A 24852-nucleotide genomic window follows, 5' to 3' on the forward strand; every position below is an offset into this window, starting at 1 on the left:
TCCTGCTTCTGATGTACTAAAAAACATTTGCAATTAGTTTTTGTCTTTTGTTAGTTACTCTTCATATTCTTTTTTGGCCTGCCTAATTATAATTTTACACTTGACTTGCCAGAGCGTATGCTCCTTTCTATTTATACACCCAAAGATGGCGTTAGCCCTTTTAGCCACAACGTTGCACTGAAAGCTCATGTTCAACTGATTATCTACTAGGACTCCTGTCACAGTTTATAGAGTAACTGCACTTGTATTCCTCCTCCATGGTCCCTCAAGAGCACCCAGTTAATGTTTTAGGCTCCCAGCCATCACCTCTCTTGGGTAGAGACCCACATCTCCCTTCCTTCTGATCCGGGGTGTTACTTCTGTACAACTCCTTGCCTTACACTGTGATATCCCTGGCAATCCAGACTACCTAAAGAGCAACACCTGTGCTTTGCTTTCCGTCCAAGTTACAAGTCACCATGCAGCTCTGTCTAATAGAGTACATTTATTCTTAGGGCAAAAGCATTATAGAGAAAACATATAAAAACAATAACTGGTCCTACACACTTACTAATAAATGTACCAGAAATTGCACATCAGTCTTATGGGGCCTAGTAGGCTAAAGTCATTCCAACCCTTCAACTGGACTGGAGCTTCCCCTTGGACAGAATGGCCTGTCCATTTACTCACTCAGAATGAAGGCCCAGAGAGGCTATTTACGCTCCCAAATTCTTTATGTCTTGGTCTCTGAAAAACCCAGCTTGAAATGGTACATGCAAACACTCCAGGGGGTGGTGCTTCTCTGCAGTTGTTTACAATCCCAGGGGTAATCACCACCTACTGTTTTTAGTTTCTGTAGGAGCTGTGGTAACCCTCCCCCATAGAATAGAACAAAATCATACATAAACCATTTATAAATGTAATACAATGGTCTCCAAATACACTGCATGGGCTTGCAACATCTGTTACAACCCCCAAGTCCTTTTCAAAGCCACTGCCTCCCAGGTTAATGTCCCCCATCCTGGGAGTATGGCATACATTTTTTGCTTCTAGTTGTATAACTTTGCATTAGCTATATTAAAATGCATATTGTTTGCTTGCATAGATCACTCTATCAATGACCTGCCATCTTCATTATTTATCACTCCCACAATCTTTGTGTCATCTGCAAACTTTATCAGTGATGGTTTTATGTTTTCTTCCAAGTCATTGATAAAATTGTTATATTGTATATGGCCAAGAATTGATGCTGGTGGGACCCCACTAGAAACACACCTGCTGTATGGTGGTTCCTTGTTTACAAATACATTTTGAGTGAAACCGTTAAACTAGTTTTTTAATCAATGTAATGTTTCATGTTAATTTTGTATTGTTCTAGTCTCTTAGTCAAAATGTCAAGCATTATCAAGTCAAATATCTATACTATTACCTTTCTCAACCAAACTTCTTGTCTCCTCAAAGAACAATATCAAGTTAGTTTGGCAAACTGTAGTTTCCATAAACCCATGTTGATTGGCATATTACCCTCCTTTAATTGTTTATTAATTGAATCCTGTATCATCCATTCCATTATTTTGCCCTAATCTATATCAAGTGAACAGGCCTATAATTACCTGGGTTGTCCTGTTTACTCTTTTTAAATAGTAGCATGACATTGGTTTCCTTCCATTCCTCTGAAACTTCATGAGTGTTCCAAGACATTTAAAATCAACATTAACAGCTAGAGAGTGCCTCTTAATTACTGTTGCAATTGAAAGTATTTCATCATCATATGATATGACTACATCATCTGGCTTTTTCCCAAATACAGAACAGAAATATTTATTCAACACATTTGCTATTTCTGCATTATTATTGATAATTTTACTTTTCCATCTAGTAATGGACCAATACCATTGTTAGGATTCCTTGTGTTCCTAATATATTTAAAAAACTCCTTGAGCCAACAGAATCAAGGACAATAAGTTTTTCCTTGTGCCCTTTTGCTTCTTTTATCAATTTTCTACAATTCCTCACTTCTGATTTATATTCATTAGTATCAACTTTCCCCTTCTTCCACTTATTATATGTGGGGTTATTTTAGTTTTAGAGCAGCTTTCACTTTCCCTCTTTCACCAGTGCAGCCTTCTTTCTTGATTGTGAGTCTGTGATATTCTAGGCCTCTAGTAAAATATTACCAAACAATTCCCAACAATCATTCAGATTTTTCTGTTTAAATTCTTTCTCCCAACTGATTTGGTTCAGAATTGTTTTCAGTTTTCTGAAATTGGGCCTTTTAAAAGCACCAAGTATCTATACTACTGATTTGGACTTCATTCTGTCTGCACGTAACAAATGTAATCCAGTCATGATCACATGTACTTATGCAACCACCAGTTTTTAGTTCTGTGATCAATTCCTCTTTATCTGGCAAGATGCAGTCTAATACAGAGTTCCCCAATGATAGATGCAACAGTTTTTGACTTAGGAAATTGTCATCTATAATTTTTAGACATTCGGAGGCTATTTTAATATGGCAGCATAAGACCTCCAGCATATGTCACTCAGACTGATGTCCCCCATAATAAGGCAGCATTGTTTCCCCTACACATTACAGATAGGTGCTTAAGGAGCTGTTCATCCTGGTAATCCTGATTTGGTGTTCTGTAGCAGACATCTTGTGTTTTATCTTTTAGAACATTCATCCATAACCATTCAGGATCATTTGCCACCAAGTTGTCAGTGACTTGGAAACAAGTAATGGCATCTTTGACATAGATTGCTACTCCCCTCCTCTTTTGCCCACTCGATCCTTCCTAAGTAGGTTATAACCATTTATTTAACATTTCAATCTTGCAAATAATCCCACCAGAGTTCAGTAATACCAACTAGATCAAATTTACGCTCATAAATGAGCAATTCAAATTCTTCTCACTTGTTACTCAGGCTCTTACCACGGGTTTATAGGCAATTAAAGAATTTCTTCTATTCGTCTAACTAGATAACTTCAGGAGGTCCCAGTGGTATCTCTGTGATGCTGGTAAACCAGGTGCTAGCTCTTGACAAGTCTGTAGGAGTCAGCTTAGCAAGGACAAATTAATAGCTAGAAACCAGACCAGCTCACCTTTATGTTAATATTGTTCAAGAGCGGTGTTAGACTTGTAAGGATATGTTTAGTGTTTTGACTTTATAAAATGCTTGTAAGTTGCTTCATGCATTAATCTTACTTGTAATGCCTGTATTCCGTGCTACAAGGTAAAATATGTTTGTTTTATAATCGTAAAAAAGCCTGTTCTGAACTTGTGAACACAGACGAGGAGAGTGACCCTCCCCCCACCCAATCCAGGAGGACTATCAAAATTAAGTGGGCCATTGTAAGACAAAAACTTTGTTGATTGCCCCATCCACCCATGGAGAAGTATGAGCAGAAGGCCTTGTCTCCTCAGTTTGAATGCTGGAAGAAGGAAATGAAGATAGTTACCATGAAGATTTTTCAGCTCTTTGCTGTTTGGATTCTTCCAAGGGCTGGAGCAAGAAACGGAGATCCCCAGGGTCACCCTGGCTTAGCTCTGAAAAGACATTCAGTGCTGACCGATTGCTACAATCCTGTCACCTTTTGGAACTATAGACTGAACTAATTTGTGAATATATGTTGCCTGCTTTCATCTCTAAATAACTCTCTCATTTCTTCTTTCTAGTTAATAAATCCTTAATTAGTTTACTATAGGATTGGCTACCAGCATTGTCTTTGGTGTGAGATCTAAGGCACAAATTGATCTGGGGTAAGTGATTGGTCTCTTGGGACTGGAAGCAACCTGAATATTTTGTAATTTTTGGCATAAGTGACCATTTATCATTAAATCCATCTTGTCTGGATAGCAAGATAGACTGGAATGCCCAAAGGGATCGTCTGTAACTCCATATTAGGACCATTACAGAGATCCAGGAGTTCACATTTGTTTCTGGATTGGTGAAATCTAATTATAGAACATACCACCAGCCTGGGGTGTCTGCCCTGCTTTTGATACTCTGTCCTGAGGTTGGCACGCACAGTCATGAACCACTCCAGACACTGTGGTAGTCTGCTGCTTGGGTTTACCTTGAGCAGGTCCTGCAGGAGGGTGCTCCCCACACCCCAAGCCCTCTGGACCTTTTCATAGGGCCTGTGAGCCCCCCGGCCACCCCACCCACACACTCCGAGCCGGCTGCATGACCTGAAGCCGGTTCACTTTCGAACTATGCCAAGGGCACATCTGTACACATTCGTGCTCCATACTCTCCATTTCCTCATGCTCGTGTCCCGCCCCGATGCTAACTGGCAGGACCTATTGCCACCTATTGAGGGTGAGGAACCACAGTGGGCCAGCCTATATTCCACCTTGGTTCCACGGCCCACTGGGGATATTGGTTGGTGGCTCCTTCACAGAGCTGTGAGCACAGGCGTGTACTTGATGCGGTTCACCCCCGTCCCTGACGCCTGCCCCTTTTGTGGCATGAGAGACACCCTGGCGCACGTCTACCTAGAGTGCGCCAGGTTGCAGCCCCTTTTCCAGCTCCTCCTTGACCTACTGCTGCATTTTTGGCAGCACTTCTCCCCTCACCTCCTTATATACACACACCCTATCCGTGGCGCCATAAAGTCACAGGACCTCCTCGTCAATCTCCTCCTAGCGACGGCCAAAGTGGCCATCTATAATGCCAGGGAGAGGATGTTGGCTGAGGGGGATCTCTGCGACTGTGGGGCCTATTTCCGATCGTCCCTCTGTTCATGCATCCAGGCAGAGTTCCTCTGGGTGGCATCCGCTGGCTCCCTTGACTCTTTCGAAGAGCAGTGGGCCCTGTCTGGGGCGCTCTGCTCGGTGTCCCCTTCAGGCTCCCTTTGTTTTGACCCTTCACACCTGCCCTTGTTATATTTTCTGTTGTCCCCTGTAATCATTTGAGTTCCTGGGCTCAATGGATCCTCCCCACAGGCTGAGGGAGGGTCCTTTAGCCGTGGGCGGGCTTGCGCCAGCCCACCTTCCCAGAACCCAATAGGACCCTGTCACAATGACTATGAAGAATCCTAAAGCCACAACACATGGCCCGTAACTAGAATAACAGTGCCAAGGTATTACATCAAAATCTTCGATCAAGTCTATCCAGACCCCTTTAGCTGGTGCCATGCCACCCTAAGTAGTCAATTCCAGTAGAGTATGATTCTTGGCAAGTAGCAAATCAAAGAAATATGATTTTAATGTCTAAAACGATCAGGAGTTGGACTCAGGAAAATGTATTCCCTCATCTGCAACTGGCCAGGTGTTTTATAAAAGTTTTTTGCATTCCTTTGAAGAATCTGTAGGTCTGTTGTGGTATGGCAAATCTTATAGGCTTGTTTTAGATAGTATTGCCAGTAATAAGACGTGTTCTACTTCAGATTGAAGATGTCATTTTAGTTTCATTTATACCACGATTCTCACTCAACCAGGCATTCCCAGATTCTATGATCCAGCAAAGAGGATGCACAGACCCTAACTAATTTGCATGCCATTGGCAAGTCCGTTTTTGACGTACAGTGCATTTGGAGTAAACAGGAGCAGCTTGCAAAGCAGAGGGCATATCTGTTTTCTTGGATTACAGGATAAATGCTTTTTCTTTTACAAAGAAGAATACAACTTTAGTATCTGCTTGTTGGGAGTCAATAGGAGCTGTGAGCACCCAGCACCTCTGAAAATTAACTCCCCATTTAGAAACTGCAAGGGTTCCTCTTCTAACTGGATAAGTTTCGCTATTGATATAATGATGCTCATCCAACTCTAAAACAAGGGTGGTCAAAAGCTCAACCTGAAGGTTAAAGGGAGTTCTACTACATAACGAATAGATACCTTCAATTTTATTAGAAGAGAGACATCCTGCAGAAACTACAGGTCCCAGCATGCAATGGGACCTGCAGCCTCTGCAGTTTGCACCTCCATCGGAGTGCCTTCTTTCCACTACATTTAATACCACTTTGGTCTGGCCCTGAACTTCTTTACAACTGACCAACACAGCTTCAGTTGGGTGAGGCCTGGACCAAAGGTAAAACTCACAATGGTGCTGAGGGAGCATATAAGGTCCTTCACACCCCGGAACCTCTACACTGAAGGATCATGTGGTGTCTAGGACCTAAAATGGGTCACCTGAAGGGGGGTGAATTTTACTCAACGTTAAAGAAATCATATTGCATATAATTCAGAAACACGTTAGCAGACTATGGGTGTGATTTCAAAAGCCCTCAGAACTGGCCTAAATCTACTCCAGTGATGTCAATGGTAAAACTCCTGTTGATTCTAATGGGAGCAGAGGTCAGCTAAAACTGCAGAGCACATTTAAAAAGCCTACATCTCCAGTAACTTCATTCATCCGCTGCCAAACTTTACTTTCTAATAACCATTTAAATGGATTTCCACTTTAAGAGTAAATGCATTTAAATGATTGCAAGCTAAAATATTTCCTTGAAGAAAAGTCCCCATGTACAGAATTCCTGTTCATTCATTAGCAAATCAATGTACCATGAAACGACAGGGAAGCACAACTATTATGTCAGTTTTCTTTTTTTTATTATAGACTTTTTATCCACATGAATGATAAAGAAACTACAACAGAGTTAAATACCTTTTTTTCGATAAGTGATTATATTCTTAATTACACTCAATATTAAATTGTAAAATATTTCCAGAAGAGTACAATCTTAATTCATACAGCAGGCAAAGTACCGGAGGAGGAAGAGGAGTGGGGGGGCCGGGAGGAAGGGGGCGTTAGAATTTTCAGTCTGCTTTTCAAAAGCACTGTGTATGGCTAATGCTTTTCCTTCCATTCAGTCAAAGGTGATTCCGGCCCATCTGATAAGACACACATTTCTTTCCATAAAACAATCACTATTCAACAGCAAAAGATGAACTTGCAGATGCTTCCAGTGTTTGTAGCGTTGAAAGGTTTAGCGGTTCCTTTCGCAGCTTCTCCATGTGCTTCGAAAGCATTTTCTCAGACTCTGTCAAGTTCAATTGTCCTTCTAAAAACACAGAGACTTAAACTTTGGTACCACCAAAAGATCCAGGACAGGCATTTTTTGTTTTTTTTTTGTTTTTGTTTTTACTAATAAATGGCTGCTACATTCTATTTTACATGGTTGTCCATGATGCTTTGAGGTCACTTGTCCTTGGGCTCCCAGGAACCTGAATTTTTTGTTTGCATTTTAAATTCCCAAGCCCTTCCATTTCTCAGTCTTTATGTAAATCAGATTTCTGAGTGGTGGGTTGTATCTTACAAGATAACAGCTGCGGAGGGTCCTGTGCGTCTGTTATTAAAAGAGAGAGAGAGCGTGAACATGAGGGTTTATCAGTGGTAGCACTTTTTTTATTTCTTTACTCAATTTTACAAAATGGATGTCTCCCTTTTATTTCCTAACAGTAAATTCAAATGGAACAGGTAAAAGAGTACTTCTTCATCAAGGGTGCCACCTAGCGGTTAAAAGAGGGGAATGGAGTCAGGACTCCTGGATTCTATTCTTGGCTCCCTACGTGACCTTGGGCAAACCACTGCCTTTCTCGTGCCTCAATTAATGCCATCCGTTAACGGGGATAGAAATAACGAGTTACCCACCTCACCGGCATTTTGGTGAGAATTAGCTAGTTAACGTTTGTAAAGCACTTTGAGAGCCTCTCATTCAAGGTGAAATGCAAAGAGTTAACAAAGCTCGGTCAATACACCACAAGACAGAGTGCAAACATTATCCCACTTCAGGGCCGCTGAAGGAAGCAGCAGCGCCAAGCACCCAAAGGTTTGCTGAGAGGCACAGAGCATCTTCTATATGGTTTATCGGAAAGAGGCTGTACATTGTTATAAGAAGCTTCTTCCCCTAGACGTTCACAATACACCTGCTGGCAATGGAAGGAGAGATGATACGTCAAGGGCGACTCTCATCAGACACATCAGGCATTAATTGAGTAGCCTGTGGTTGCTCAGCAATGCAAAGTTTCTTTACCTCCCTCGGTGTATTTTGTGTGTGCACATTTCCTCTTGAGGCAACTCCTTTTGGCTTGGCCCATTGAGAATCAGAAATTACTTCTAACAATATGGCTGTGATTCTCCGCTTGGCTGATTTAGCTTAGCATTTAAGTAACCACTAATCTTTCAAAAGCACTAGGGTCTACTTAGAGAAATCCCTGTTGTCTGCAGGGATGTCACTGAAAACAAAAACAGCATGAGAAAGGCATCAATCCTTCGCTCTTTCTGCACATAAAGGTGAGGCATTGCTAGTTGGGATGCCACTGTCATCTCACTGGTGCCAACAGCTTCTGCGCGGTGCATAAACCTGACCTCTAGCACAAGAGCATTAGAGAGCTAATGCCATGCTCAGACAAACGGTTTTCTTTTAGATCAACACTTTATTGAATTACTCCAGTGGAGGTCCCTCTCTCCCTTAGGGATTTTTTTTTTTTAGTATTAAATGTATTAATATGTTTTAATTGTATTTTAAATTGGTATTTAATACAGAATCTATTGGAAGGCAGTCAGATAGTATGGTAATGAGAGTGGTAGAAGAACCTATACAGAGTAGACTAGAATGATCTGAATGTCATGTTGACCTGTGTAACTAACTATGCGATTGTTTGGGGGCAGGGAGCGTTAGTTATCAGTCTAGCTACTCTCTGTTTATGTCTAAGTTTTTTATTTTTAAATTAGTTTTTCCCCCGACAAAACGCAGGCAAGCTTTAATAATCTATGTTATCAAAACCTTATTCAAATGCCCCAGACTTTCTCCATAATTCCTTCCCATCGAGGATTACCGTGATCGCTGTGTGTAAATAGAAGCTCTCTCTTTTCTAATCTCCCTATTCCTTTAGAGGGATTTATTCAGCGATGCCACAATACAGAGTTTGTGACATGACAACTCACCACCAAGTCTATATGCTTTGTCTCTCTCCCCGTCCCAGCCTTCTTTGCTTTGCCAGACAAACAACAGAAACAAAAATGCCAGGGGCTTCTACCACCTGGTAATGGAACCTCCAAAGCTGCCTCATCCTCCCAGGACTTTGGGAATGTTATTCTTCCTGCAGTGCCTTTGGCCCAGGTCTGCAAAGGGACTTAGGTGCCTAGAAAAATCACTGGAATCCCCAAAGCCTGAGTTAGGTGCCCAAGTTCCTTATACAACGCAGGGGAAGAGAGAGGTTCAAAGAATGGGATTCTCAAAAGCCAGCATGCGAGGTGGGGTGCTGCCTCAGCTAGCCAATGGGAACTGCTGGTGAGAGGGATGTGTCCTAAGCCCCACCCCTCTCATGGAGCCTGGTGCCTAAGTCTGGGCTGCAAGTAGGCACCTCTCTTTGCTTGCCATCCACAGCCGGGAACGCCTCTTCTGCATTCAGGTGACTCTGGCACCTAGGCCTTTTCCCCACCAAATGGCGTGGGGGGAGGAGGAGGAGGCCTCCCATCCCATTTCATAACCATTAGCCCAGTGGCTAGTATATTCACCTGGGGGGGGGGAAGAGGGAGGGCTGACTCGATTCTCCCATCTGCCTGAGGAGGACAAGGAATGTGACCAGTGGTTTCTCCCCTCCCAGTGGGCTACAGAGTGATTCTCATTCTGTCTGTGGCCCAATTAATATTTAACTATTTAATTTAAAGTACAGCTTCTACAAGAGAGACTGAGGGAGACCCACACCAGACTATCCTAGAGTCCAATGCTTATGGCATTCACCTGAGAGTTGAGAGGTGGGAAACTCCTGGCCAAATCCTGTCTCCTCAGCAGCCAGATGTGGGAATTGACCCAGGATCTCCCACATCCTGGGTGAGTACTGGACTAGAGGTTCTAATGGAGCCCCCATGAATTGTGTGTAGAATTAGAGATGCTCAGAACACACCTACCAGCTCAGGCCCTGCAGGTGAGATGGAGCAACACCTGTCTTCCCCTGGCTTGAGAACCACATCAGGGCTAAGGCATGAGATAGATGCCTCAGAGCTGGCCTGAAGCAGCAGTGTGCATGCCTAGAGGCAGAAACTTCGGCACCTAGAGGACCTTTTACAGCAAAAATGTAGGAACTGAGCGAGTTTTAGGCACCCACAGGGTTAGATGGTAGCTGAGTGGGGCTTTGGGGATCACAGCAGTGCCTAAATCTGGACTTTAGGCACCAAAGTCCCTTTGAGGATCTGGTCCTTTGAGTCCAAATCCCTCTCTTCTCTGCCTATAGAATGTACCAGACTGCCAATTAGAGACAGCACTGAAGAACCCAGCAATAGCTTTGGAAAATCATAAACTTGGTCAACATTGCCATCAACATCAGGAGGAAATGGTGGAATTAAATGATCAGGTGCAAGACATCACTGAAAATATGAATTATTAAAAAAACTCTAAGTTTGGGAAGTCTTTAAAGATCATGTGCACCCTAGCATTATATCCATTTCCTTCTCTTTCCTGGTATTTGTAGCATGCTGTCCCTGGGAAAACCCAAATCCTGGACATGTACCACATGCATGACGGGTGAACCCCTCCATAGATACCATCAGGCCAGAGTACTGACTAAGCCAAAATAAAGCTTTCAGGCTAGTACTGGTAGCATCGCTTCTGCCTCACACAATGAATCTCTTAATACTTGCAATGGCAGAAATTAGAAATACGAAGAGTTAGTTGCCAAAATACATTCCCTTTTAACAAGTTCACCTTTTAGCTTTTGCTGAGGTGTGTGCCGAGCTTTTCTTTCCTGATCAAGCTTGCTGCATAGGGAATCTGCAACGACACGGAGACAAAGCCATTGCGGTGAGCCAAGAATTGGATAATAAGGTGTCAAAGCCAGATCCTTCAATGCGATGGAATCCTTGGAAGTTCATTTATTTTGCCTCACTGTAATATTTTAGGACAAGATGGTTTGAAATAAAGCAAGGAGATCTTTAAGCAGTTGGTACAAATGTGAAGCAGAGACAAAATAAAAACAACACACCAGGTCTTACAAACCAATGTAGTATACAAGTTCTGAGAGGGTTTAAAAAAAACAAAACAAAAAACAAACCAGCAACGTATAGCAGTAATCTAGAAAAATCAACCAACCAACCTATCAGCGAAAATCAGCTGCTGTGTAATAAAGTGGGCAGAAGTATTTCCCTCTGTACAATTAGAACAAACAAAAGTAAGGCTCTCATTCTCTACCCATTTATATCAGCATAGCCCATTGGACTTTATAAGTTTCTCCTTTATTTACACCACTAAGAGGCCCTACAGTGGAATCAGTAACTAATGAAAAATGGAGGGAGAACATAGAAAAAGAGATACATACGTGAGAAAATATTGCAGCTGGGAATGATTTATGCAGTAGGCTATAGAAATCAGCAAAACTCTGCCACACCCAACATTTCTTCATGTTTGGGAATCCAAACTACTTGAGATTTACCATTTTTTGACACTGACTTAGATGTTCGGAAGTGCCTTCGTCGTGATTGCAAAATGTACCGTGTGGGGACACAAACAGGTAATTGCACATGAGTGACCTGCTTTTGCTTTCAGTTACACCAGTGTAAATCAGGAGAAACTTCAAATAAACCAGTGTAAGCGAGATAGATCAGTCGGGCCTAAAGCCTGAAGTTGCATGAGCAAAAAGGGCTGACTAACTGTGCAAATGTATGAAAGAGGTCAATGAGCCACTTTGCTCATTGCATATTCGACACAAGAAGACAGGGATTTGCACTCACATACATACGTTTTGAAGGCTTAAGAAATTATTTTTTAAAATCAACCCCTCTCCGTTGTCCCAAATTGTATTATTTTAAAGCCCTGTTCTGGTTTTCATTACGCTGAACCCCACAGCATCCAAGAGTATCTGTATTATGCTCAGGGTATCAGTGTACTTGTGTAAGTTACCATACCTCAGTGTTATCCATCATCAAATGTGCTTGATAACCATATATGGGAGTAAATGAGAGACCTGGTAATTCCCATGAAAAGACTAAATAAAAGAGCTTCTACAACTCAAGAGTTAACCCTGGAAACTCCAATGAAGGGAGGCCAGTCTGAGTGAAAGTGGCCTGGCACTACAAGAAGGTGCCCAAGAGCTACAACAATGAGATGTCAGAGAGATGCCTTCTTAGCTCTAGTCCCTCAAGAAGTATTCCCCTCCCACTCAGGTGCAAACAGCACGAGAGGGGAGTGCACACGGACAAAAGGGGAGAAAGAAAAACAGAAAGAGGTGGCCTAAAAAGTTCATGATTTTTAAAGCTCAGCTGTTTAAATAGCTAGTCCTGCCTCCCTTTCCCTTCAGAGCAGGAGAGGCCTGCTGCCAGAGCCTGGATCACAGTAGAGAGCTCTCCCTTGTGGAATCTGCTCCTTCCAATGACCCTGCACTATGTGAACCTAGTGATTTCCAGCATATAGTGTAAGGCTTCCCCTGTTTACACAGGCTGGTAAATTAGCAATCTTTCAGGACAGGGATTATATACATATATTTTACTGGGTTACTCATTTGGGTGACTCACAGTCAATGCTGTTAAACTGAATGCGAGACGCCCAAACACTAATACAATCAGTGTTTTACAAATAGTTTCACTGTGGTGTTCTCACCAGAAGGTGTCGAAATCTTGGCCACACACGCAATTGTCAGCAAACAACATCCACTTGGATGGCTGGCACGAATGCAGGAGTTCTGCCAAGATTTTATAGACCACACAAGTATAACAGGTGCATATTGTCACAAGTTAACTGTTCTTAAATAATTTCTCTGATATATTTGGCATGACGGGCTTTTTCTCCACATGTGTAGGTCTGTCCATTTTACCTTTAAAAATATGGAGCTGTAGGCCAGGAGGGAAATTCCCATTTAGTTCCAGAAGGAGTTCAGCTATAGGGCAGTACCAAATCTTCTTCTGCGTTCCTCTCTGGAAGATTCTATTTCAAGTCTCCACAGCTGCAGTGGAACTAGCAGAGTTTAATGCTCTTCTCTGACAACAGGGTCCCCCCTTTTTATGCTTTTGCGGTGGTGATCACGATAGAGATAACCAGAAGAGCAGGAATGAGCCTCAAATGGACCTGAAGATCCAGTGTGTTCTTTATATCCTACGTCACAAGAATGTGCGCTGGTATCAGCAACAGTAAAGGAGTTTCTGTGCACCATCTGCTGAAGGTGGCTCCATCATTGTGTGGTAATCCTACGTGAAATACACGTGGTTCACTGTACGGATTTGAAATTGTTACCTGTGCGGTTGAAAGTTGGAATCGCCATTTGTCCAGTGCCCTTGTTTTAACTCTGTATCGGAATAATCTGCTTAGTCAAACTGCTCCCGGTGGGTAGACACACAAAATTAGTCAGAATCTGGTTTAGTCAACACAACCAGCCTACCACAAAGACTATCCATAAAGGGAAAGAGACAGATGTGTAGTTTAACAAACACATCAAAAGTTGCTTCTAAGAGCCAGACTTTCAAAACATAGCCTGTTTTTTCTCAACAGAAGGAGCGAACAGATTGGAACATTTCCCACTAGCTATAGTGCACATAGTGTTGTTGATCGACTCTTTTCTCGTCGACAGTTGCTATAGCTCACATTGGGGTCAAACTGCTGTAAAAAAACCCCACACTGGGCCAAATTCTGCAGTTACCCCCACCAAAGTCAGTACCCTTTGCAGAGGGTGTAGCTGAGCGCTGAATTTGGCCCATGATTTTTCCAGAAATTAGTAATTTTGCTCCTGCCTGTCAGGAAGTCATAAAATAATCTTTACAAGTCCATAGTGGAAAAAAACATTAAAATTAAATGTACTGATTGAACATTATTTTAATTGAAGTTTTTAATGGAGAACTTTAAAACTATGAAAAAAGAACAGGAGTACTTGTGGCACCGTAGAGACTAACAAATTTATTAGAGCATAAGCTTTTGTGGACTACAGCCCACTTCTTCGGATGCACTTCTTTGGCTGTAGTCCATGAAAGCTTATGCTCTAATAAATTTGTTAGTCTCTACGGTGCCACAAGTACTCCTGTTCTTTTTGCGGATACAGACTAACAAGGCTGCTACTCTGAAACCTTTAAAACTATGAAGTGTCCTGGCTGCCATAAAGTGCAGTAATCACATGGAAACAGCAGAGGGCACTTCAAGACTAAATATATGGCTTCAAGAGACCTGTCACTCCAGTTCATCTAATGTTGTTGGTTTAGCAATTTATTATCTATCAAGTGTTCTGCATTGCAATTTCACAATGTAATTCAAGAACTGTGACAAAAGAATGTGCATTCAACCTAAGTATTAGCTTCACATGAGGCACTAGCTTCAAATCCTGTTTCCACATTAACAATCAAGACACAATTGTCATTTACATTAGAAAGTCTTGGGAGTAATTGGCATCTGAAAATTAGATTCATCTCCTTGACAACAACTTTCCCAAAAATGATGCTTCAGGCTAAACTTTCTCATGCTTAGTCTCAGCCCAATGGTGATTTTTTTTTGTCCCCAAAATGCTATTTTTGCACTTGAATAACTCAAATTCAACTTATTTTTAAAATTCTAAATGAACATTGGCTTAGTCAGCAATGATCAGACCTGAACAACTTTGGTTTAGAACAGTGGTTCTCAACCAGGGGTACATATACCCCTGGGGATGCAGAGGTCTTCCATGGGGTACATCAACTCATCTAAGTATTTGCCTATTTTTACAACAAGCAACAGAAAAAGCACTAGGAAAGTCAGTACAAACGAAAATTTTATAGAGACAATGACTTGTTCATACTGCTCTATATAATATACACTGAAATGTAAGTACAATATTTATATTGCAATTGATTTATAATTACATGGTAGAAATTAGAAAGCAAGCAACTTTTCAGTAATAGTGTGCGGAGACATTTTTGTATTTTTAGGTTTTTTAAGCAAGTCGTTTTTAAGCGAGGTGAAACTGGGGGGGTACGCAAGACAAATCAGACTCCTTCCAGTAGTCTGGAAAGGTTGAGAGCCACTGGTTTAGAATGAGCAAAGTTAGAAGTGTCTGAAAATCATACAGTGCATGCACGGTATGAATTGCTTTTAATATCATGAGGTGAGGAGCTAAAGACATATCCATGCTCTCCGGAGTTCTGCCCATTGAAATAAACATGCACAGATAATATAGTCACATTACATGACCCTATACACATGAGAACATTCATATAAAACTTGTTAAGTGTGTTTACGTGACTCTTACATTAAATGAATGCAGTTGGTCAAATTCTGCTGTGATTACACAGGGTAAATTTGTATAAATTAGTAAAAATACTCCAATTACACTAAATATAAAATATAATCAGAATTTGGCCCGTGTGTTTATTTGAATAGGCAACAAATAGTTCTCCTCTATAGTCTTCTTGTTTCAATATAAAAGGAAATTCAGTGCAGACAACTAAATTAATGCAATGCTATCACTGGATGCACAACAAAAAAATCAAGAAATTCAAATTATGATTCCCAAAGTACCCATAATGTACATATATTTTAAACCAAATTAATTTATTATGTAAATCCCCTGAAGTTAATGGAGTTATACCATGGATATATTTGGCCCATAAAGATTAAAACCATAGATAACAATACAGAATACACTCATATGCAAATGGCTTACAGTTCCTGTAGGAAGCTTAACTTCAAATGTACTGACTGTGTGTTTAAATTCTCAATCAAAATATTAATGAAGATTTTTGCAGTGAATTTAAAGAAATCATCAGCTATTTACTGCATTATTTTATGCTAATTCTTTAAATACAAAGGGTCATATTCTGGCCTTAATTGTACTGATGCAGCCTTGCTGATATCAATGGGGCTGCACAGATGTGATCAGAAATTGGCCTAAAAAGTTGTTATTCTTCCCCCAATACTCTGACAAAATTAAACAATAATGGAACTTTGGCAGTCCCAGTGAATGGAGAAGAGACCCCTAGTTTTTTGACACAGGACTTAAAAATACAGGTTAGAGCTTGTCACTGTAAATACATCTATGAAGTGCTATGTAGCCATTTATTAAACAACTACTAGTATATTTCTAGCAGGCATTGGGAAATGAAGATGGTATAAATTGCCATGATCACATTTCTGTTCCTGATCACGAAAACAATAAAACACCAAGCCTTGTGATTTTTGCATTTGCTGTAAATTAAGGAAATTTTCCTAGTTGATTGGCTGGAGAAGAAAATCTGGGAGAACTAGTTTAGGATATAACTTCAGAACTCTGATTCCCCAAAACCTATGAGCATTACAGAGGTGCAGCTATATGTTGTCGAGGCAAAGCTGTTGTGAACCCATCTAAGTGGCTACTATACAGGGAGGCAAAATGCAGCTTTAAATTTTTATCTCGGTTTCTGATTTTACTAAAGAGATTTCAGAAAAAAAGTGTTTGACCCACCACGAGGTTTGGAGGTTATGCTATTTAGCTGCATATCAATGACCATAGTAGTCTGCTGCAAGTGCAGACAAAACAAGAGGATTCTGGGGGATGGGAGGGGAGAGAGCTAATTGGGCCCTGTAATGGGGCAGTCACCCCGCTCCAGCTCAGCAAGGGTTAAAAGCTGGGGCTGAGACACAATCGGAAAAGGCGGAGAGGCAGCCAATCAGGGCCAGGCTGGGTCCTATAAAAGGGCTGCAGGGCCAGAAGGCAGAGAGTCTCTCTCTAGCTGTGGAGAGAGAAGGACCTGGCTGCCTGGGAACTCAGGGTACAGGGAATGGAGCAGGGCTGGGGAAAGACAAGAGGAGCTGGGAAGCTCCAGCCTGGCAAATCCCCAGGCTGTGGGCTATGCTAAAGGCCAAAGCAGGTACTGGGGTTGCAGATGTGCAGCCTGGGGTTAGGCAGAGGCAGCTGGTCTGACCCCCTTGCCAATGATGAGTGGCCTTTATAGACTGCAGTTTGCCCCAGTGAGAGGGGGCTAGATGGTGACTGGCAGTAGCCAGTGAGGCAAGGCGGGGATAGAGGGGTGGGGGTTCCCCTGGGAGGGGAGACCCCGAGAGTGGGGGTACTGCTGGAGCAGAACTCCGAGGTAAAGGGGCATTGGGGTCTGGGAGCGACACGGGGCCTGAGGCAGGTGGGACACCGGCCAGCAGAGGGCGCTCCGGAACTGGAGTTGAGCTAATTCCCAAGATGACCAGCAGGAGCCCCTGCACTGGTGCCTCTTCGACACTGCTACAGGCCCCAATTCTGCAAACGCTTACATATTTGCTTAAATTTTACTCCCAAGAGTGGTCCCATTGAACTGAATGGAACTACTCGAGTCTTAAAGTTAAAAGCACTTGCCAGATTGGGACATTGATCTCCAGCTACTGCTACTAAATTATATACAGGTCTGACAAATGTTCCTGCCTGACTTCAATGGAAGTCTCGTGGCAAAGACCAGTCTCGTGGCAAAGACCAGTGTATTAGCTTACTGTTCATTAGACTGGTGTAGGGAAGTCCTCAGTTTCACTGAAGATGTACATCTCTCTGTTGAGTCAACCCATGGAAAGTAGTTCCTATTTAGCTGAACCTTGCAGACACACCTGCTGACCGTATCTCTAAGTAAATCTCCTGGTAATTAGACTTCAAACCAACGGAGAGAACTGCACACTCAAGCCTGACTATGTAGAAGTTAATATGGGCTCGGTAATAGTACACTTGTATTGCTTAAACAAAATTTGAGGAATATATTTATCAATGTAAATAAGAGAGTATATAGGGATAGTTCCTAACATTTCCTGTAGAGAAGGACAACTTACAATTTGTAACTGCTGCACCATTTCCTCTCTGTAGGCCAGCTCCCGTTTCATCTGATCTTGAAAATTATCTGTGTGGGTTGGGGAAAAAAAAAAAAAAAAAAAGAGTGGAGGTGCATGAATTAAAACCATCAACCTGTACCACAGAATTTGTAGAAATAAAGTCAAATCACCACTGAAGAATTTGTTAAACGCGGCACAGTCGTTTGTCCAAAAATTATCTGCCGCCAGTGACGGGCAATCTTGTCAGAAGGTTCCTATCTGGGATAGAACAAGGGGGTGACTCCAGAAATGTTCTAGAGGATCAAGTTTAGTTGTTTCATCAAAGACTTAAGTGCTCAGTGTGGCGATTTAGTGTGCGGCAGAATCTATGGCGCATTAGCCTGCTGTAGCACACTCTGACTTACTAAGACCACTACAGAACATTTAGTGCATGGCAGCTGGGTCCACTTAGTGTATGGCAGGTGTGACAGAACCAGACCAGTGGGGTACAGGAGTCTGGTAGAGGGCAAATATACTGGTCACTGGATGAGTAGTTTTCTGTTCCCTGAGTGACCAGAGCAGGGGCTGCATTAGAGTAATCAGGAACCTGCTAGAACCAGTTAAGGCAGGCAGGCTAATTAGGACACCTGGAGCCAATTAAGGAGAAGCTGCTAGAATCAATTAAGGCAGGCTAATCAGGGCACCTGGGTTTTAAAAGGAGCTCACTTCAGTTTGTGGTGGGAGTGTGAGGAGCTGGGAGCAAGAGGCACAAGGAGCTGAGAGTGAGAGGGTGTGCTGCTGGAGGACTGAGGAGCACAAGTGTTATCAGACACCAGGAGGAAGGTCCTGTGGTGAGACTAAGGAAGGTGTTTGGAGGAGGCCATGGGGAAGTAGCCCAGGGAGTTGTAGCTGTCATGCAGCTGTTACAGGAGGCACTATAGACAGCTGCAGTCCACAGGGCCCTGGGCTGGAACCCAGAGTAGAGGGCGGGCCTGGGTTCCCCCCAAACCTCCCAATTGACCTGGACTGTGGGTTCTTCCAGAGGGAAAGGTCTCTGGGCTGTTCCCTAACCCACATGGTGAATCTCTGAGGCAAGAAAATCCGCCAATAAGTGCAGGACCCACCAAGATAGAGGAGGAACTTTGTCACACAGGTTAGCGCTATAGATTCACACCCCAGGTTGTCATGCTCTAAATCACTATATAGATAAGCCTTGAATCTTTATAAAGCAGGGCTGGAGACTGAAAGCCCAAGCAGAAGACTCAGGAAACACAAGGAACTCTCTAAAATACAGTAACTGGAAGGGAGAGATCTTTGAGGAGACAGAACATGTCTTAGACAGCTGGGTTACAGTGCAAGCTGGCTTTCCTCTATTTGATTCTAAGATAAAGCAACAGCCTTTGGTTTCTTTCTTGATAACCATTTCACACTACAGGTCTTGGAGGAAAAGCTCACTAGGATAAAAGATTTTTTTTTTTTGTTGGACTACGTGTCCCACTAATTTATAAGGGTGGAAAATGAGATTCTAGCTTGGACAAATACAATCTAAAATAAAGATCTTTATGAGAAGGGAAATACTTAGAAAGCAACAACATTGAAGGTGACCTGGGGCTGACACTGGACAACTGGATAGGAACTTTCTATACAGTGTGGTGAAAAACCAAACCAAACCTAATGCCATTTTAAGCTGGGAAGCAGAGGCATTGCCCTGGGGAATTTCGGTATAGCCCCACATTATGGATACAAAAGCTCACTGGGGAAATGGATTTATAGTGGCAATGATAACATTCCACAATACCGAGGGGAACAGAGATGAATATTTAAAGAGGACCTGGTGGCACTGCTCTGGATGGCAGTGCCAATACTATTAATTCATATGGTGCCCACAATTTGCTCAGTGCTGTACAGACATGCAAGCCGTGGGCCCCACCCTGACGGGTTTACAATCAGTTGGTTTGCCAGGCTATTACAGTGCTGTCTTCCATGTACATGTGTTGGCTCACTGCCCTATGGCAGAGATGAATGGTTCTTTTTTTTTTTTTTTTTAAATGACATTTGATTGTGAAGGTGCCGAACTGTTAGACTTGCAAACCAAAGGCCTCTTATCCATCGACGAGGTATAGAAGAGGCAACAGCAGCTTCAGCACTGCGAGGGGAGGTGCAAGATTCCCCAGAATTGCCCCCCCTCCCAGTATGCCTTCATCCCAGCCAGCTCTAGGGATGGGAAAGTAGGTTCACCTCCATAGCCCATTCAATCCTTTGTCTGACTTGCTCAAGATCACCCAGTGAGAGGATTGGTTCCCAGCTCTGTGCTCTTTCTTCAAACTCTGCTGCCCCCGAGGCATCAGGCTCTCAGAAAGAGGTCCGTTTTCCTTCTCGTGCTCATTTTCTGTACTTTTAATTCCTTGCCATTTTCAATTCAACTGCCTTTTAATAAGACCATCTGCAATCTACCATGAGATGTATCTATCTGGTCCTTTTGTGATGGCCCCAGCACAAGCTGTCAATATGGAGCAAACCTGGGACCTACAGAACCAAAACCCCCAAAATTCTAGCACTTGAGCTTAAAAAGCAGCTCCTTTTTCAGGTGTTGAACAACCTGTCAAGAGGGATGCCGTTAGCTAGGATGTTACACATGTTTTCTTTAGAAAGGCCTGTTCCCCCATTTTATTATAGATGTTGGGGAGAGGGGGTTGTTTGTTTGGTAAATCTAAATCTGTAAACGGGTTTTACAGTCACTTGCATCTAGTGTTTATAGCACAAGTACTTGTTTTCTATTTTAAACTAGAGTAAAATTGACCACTGCTTTGTGGTGTATTGAAACCACCTATTTTTCATGCTGGTGTGCACGGATGCCACTTCCTTGGTCAGCAGTACGCATTATTTTCTTTCATATGAATTGTATTTCATGTGGTTTAATTGCAGGGTTTATTTACATGGCAATGATGGAGTATTAATTTTACTGCAGAACAAAAGGATAAATGGGAGACCTGAATGGCATGATTCCAAGATGCCATTTTTACAATCCCATGAATGTAAATGCTTTCAAGTACATAAATTGAAGTACGCCTCTACCCAGATATAATGCGACCTGATATAACACGAATTCGGATAGAACGCGGTAAAGCAGTGCTCCAGGAGGGGCGGGGCTGCGCACTCTGGCGGATCAAAGCAAGTTCGATATAACACGGTTTCACCTATAACGCGGTAAGATTTTTTGGCTCCCGAGGACAGTGTTATATCAGGGTAGAGGTGTACATGAATTACTTTAAAATCACCCAGCTCCCAGCTCAATGGCTGATTTTGTTCTAAATATTGGGTCATCCTTATTTTATGGCATACACCACATAACTTCAGGATTTGCTTTGTATTAATTTATGAAGATGTACTAATCCTTTTGATATCCAGGCTAAAGATGGGAGACATTCAGAGAGACCTTCCTTGCATTTCATAGCTTTTCTGTATTCTCCCTGATGTCATGCTTTTGGGGGAGGGGGAGTAAGGGGGGTGTAAAATTCTACTCTATCTACTTAAAGGTGGGGAAAATACTTTTTGTACTCCCCTTTCCCTTCTCTGTGATGTAAAGGCCTGTTCTTCTGTTTGTTTTTTAAACCTTGGGAATATCTGGCATATCGAGTCTTGTCTTCATTGATTTTGTGGAAGGACTATTTGCAGGACCAAAGAACTGGAATGGTTTGCAGCTGAAGAAATGGCATTGTTTAGAGCTTTTTGCCCAAGTAATCATCAGTGCCTTCAGCCAGATACGTGATAACAAAAAACAAGCATCTGACTAAAATCCCTTCCCCTCCCACCTGGTTAAGTTTCAGCTTCTCGGCTTTTGTGATGTCCTACTCTCAATAATTCTCTGTCAGTCCACAGAACCCTGCAGCAAAAGGGGCATAGACATGACCTGATATTAAAGTTAAAAGCAAACAGACTTTAAAAGCAAAAATGCAACCAAACTTTCAGGCCTTCTTTAGACATCAGGAAGAAGCAGAAAAGGGCACCAATGGTTTAGTTTTTTCCCTTTTGGGACACCTTTAACGCTGAGCCTCACTCCTTCACTCTTCAGTGGAGCAAATGGCAGCAGAGGATTGGGTGCTTGAACAGCTGCATGACAGTGACATCTCCTTATGCACAGTGGGCTGCACGTGGGAAGAGCTGAACTGCAGTACTGAGTGCTGGGCTGTGTGGCATGACAAGAAGCAGAGCTGCAGAGGCACCTTGGCTTGCCCAGCGCTATAGAATCATACAAATCAGAAACCGAAAAGGCCTATTATGTCATCTAATCTGACCCTGGCCAGTGCCGGATTTTCCCTTGCAGTTTATTTTCCACTCCTTCATTTAGTCTATTTTGAAAAACCTCAAGCAACTGGTCTTCCTCCATAGGGGAGACAATTTCATACTGGTTTTATGACGTTCCTCATAATCCTTTGTTTGTATGGCATAGTCCATCACCTCATAATGGCCCAGATCCTCAACAATGGCCAAAGAACACGCAACCCACTTCAGGATGGAAAATGCAGAAGTGGCCTTTGCCTGCCCCAAATTTAGGCTGGGCCAGTCCCCCTCCATCACTTAGAAAAGCCTGAAGGCCACTGGCTACCAAGGCCTCATGGGGTTGATGCAACAGATGGGCATTACAGGGTATAGTGAAGCCCCAACCGTTCCCTTTTGGCCAGCTGCAGGGACAACAGATATGGCATAGGCCCTAATGCTGTAGGTTCCCCCTCCAATGGAGTGCCGCTACTTATGCTGGCTTTATGGTCAGAATACAATAGTGGGGCAAGTCTTGGTGGACCCCTCATGTTTTGAACAGGGAGAGGAAAGTTACCAAAGCCAGTGTGACAAAATTCTTGTTTATACGTATCCAAAAATATATATCTCACTTTAAGTTTATGCCTGAAGGGCCTGACCTACTGCCATTGAAATCTATGGTAAAATTCCCATTGACTTCAGTGGGGCCAGCTCAGGCATCTAGTGACAAACACACCTATGAACATCACTCCTATACTTTTATAAATTGATAATAAATAATGATGACATTCTACAAACAGTGAAAACAGAAATATGTCTTACTGAATACTGGGAAAGAAGCGTTTCCTTTCAACACTTGGAATTCCTGTTCTAATCTCCTCCGTAAATCTATTTGTTCAAACAAAACCTTCTGAAGTTCTTCTAACAAAGAGAAAAGAAGAGCTGTTTTACTAATTTGTATAAATAACTTCTGAGCAAACTGCTATGTGTGGCAATTCATTATTATAAGAAAATATTTTAGTAGTTTAAAAAAAACATTGTATAGATCTAGGATAGATTTTGTGCAGAAATCCATGAATATAAATCAATGTAATATATTATTTTAAAGTATTGTATTACAGTGTCATGTATTGATTGATATGTATGCATTAATCTCAATTATATCCACCCAAAGGTCCATATATTATTCATATGCTACTTGTCAAGCTTAAAATATGGTGCTGAACAAAAATACTTCCCTCTTATCCTTATATTCTATTAAAACCAAGAGCATTTTAATAATATCAAAGCTGGGGGGGAGGAGGGGGGTGGTTACCTTTCCCCATGTTTTCTACATCCTTCTTCAGTGAATGAGGTGAATTGGTTTCTTGTGTGTGTTCACCTTAATAAAGAAAGAAAAAAAGTTATTGATTTGTATACATTGCTTCTTATCGGATATCGTTCTTACATCCTCTTTGAAAGTCTGGACAGAAGGTTTCAGCATTCAGAGCTCACTCCTGCAGTCTAGGACAAACCATCATTGATATCAAAGGGAGTTCTGCCTTTGCAAAGACAGCAGAATCGGGCCCTTATCATAACCACCAGATTTCTGATGTCATATCTTCTATGATCTTAATTGTTATCATAGATGTCCAAGGCTTCAGAAATGCTCTGTACAAAATTTCATTGCTTAGAAGTACTTTTTATAAACAGAATTTATCACCATGCTGTTTAGCGTACACTAGCTCCTAATTTCAGATGGTAACTACTTGGCATACGTGCTCCTCGAAGGTCAAAGCAGGTGCATAGGTGAGCTAAGTGAGTGCGGGGATAGCATTCCTTCCCCAACTCAGTGGCAGGGTGGGGTTCAGATGGATATGCAGACCATGCTGCTGCTAAGGTTTAAGGACAGGAAATGTGATAAATGGAGGGGGGAATAGTTATTGATTTACATCAATAAGAGAGAAAGCAATGTCCAAATCTTGCTGTCCTTCCTCCAAGACATATCAAAGTCCCAAACCGTCCTCTCTCCCTCGCTAGCTACAGAAATTACATCCATTCCTTGACTACGTCACCTCCCTCTTCTCTGGCCTCCCTGCTATCCACATCACCCATCTCCTACTCATCCAAGATGTGGTCACGAACATTAATTTCTTCCCCAGATATGCCCACGTCAACCCGCTCCCCAACTATGCACGGCTCAACTGGCTCCCCATTCTCTAGATCAAATTGAAACTTTTTGTCCTCACTGTCAAGGCCCTGCATAATTCTGTCTCACCCTACATCTTGAATCTGGTCTCTTACTGCGTCACCTCTGCACTGTCACAGATACCAACCTCAATGCCTCTCTCATTCACTTCGCCCGCAAACATCACCCTACCTTCTTCCACCCCACTCCCTATGCACAGAACGCCCAAGCTACCGCCTGCTCTTCAGTCACATCCCTCCTGAAGACTGACTGAATCTATGATGCCCACAAAAAAAGTGACCCAATAGAGGGGCAGGACATTATTTGGATTTATTTTGCCCATCACAAAGGTGTGTCCGTCGGCAGAACCCTTTCCTGCTCCTACTGGCTAGAAACAGGCCAATTCTATGGACAAAACTCCCTTGGAAGCAGCCTTTTTGCTTACGTGAGGACTCTGATATTAGGCCCTAATTTATAGCATAGACTTGATAAATCTGAGCAGACATGATACATTTGAAGCATACTGGATAATTGGCCTTTGTTAATAAACTTGTATAAATAGGAATCCCTTTCTTTTGTTTAATAAAAAGATTTTGTTTTTAAAAGAGATTAATCTGGGAGTCAGTATTTAGAATGCTTTAATGTAATAAATACTTTAAAATGAATATGGGAATTCAACAGATTGAATACTCTTTCTGGAATTAACTGGCAGAGTATTAAATTAGCACAAGATTTGAGGTTTGTGCGGGGGGGGGGGATGCATTCCCACTGGCAATGCTAATTACTGGGTTTTAGA

The 24852-nt window shown here is 42.3% G+C and overlaps 1 protein-coding gene across 1 annotated transcript in view; it reads right to left on the bottom strand.

The window, feature by feature from the left end:
- Nucleotides 1-7057: 7057 nt before the first annotated feature.
- SKOR2 (SKI family transcriptional corepressor 2) overlaps nucleotides 7058-24852 on the bottom strand; it is a 32973-nt gene continuing 15178 nt past the window's right edge. The window contains exons 4-8 of the mRNA XM_034774040.1: nucleotides 23205-23270; nucleotides 22712-22810; nucleotides 17654-17721; nucleotides 10631-10696; nucleotides 7058-7270 (exon numbers count right to left, since the gene is read on the bottom strand). Of these exons, the coding sequence (XP_034629931.1) occupies nucleotides 10634-10696; nucleotides 17654-17721; nucleotides 22712-22810; nucleotides 23205-23270 (296 nt within the window). The 3' untranslated portion in view covers nucleotides 7058-7270; nucleotides 10631-10633. The remainder of the gene's footprint in view (nucleotides 7271-10630; nucleotides 10697-17653; nucleotides 17722-22711; nucleotides 22811-23204; nucleotides 23271-24852) is intronic.

This window comes from Trachemys scripta, chromosome 6 (genome assembly GCF_013100865.1).
Source record: "Trachemys scripta elegans isolate TJP31775 chromosome 6, CAS_Tse_1.0, whole genome shotgun sequence".
Taxonomy (NCBI): Eukaryota; Metazoa; Chordata; order Testudines; family Emydidae; genus Trachemys; species Trachemys scripta.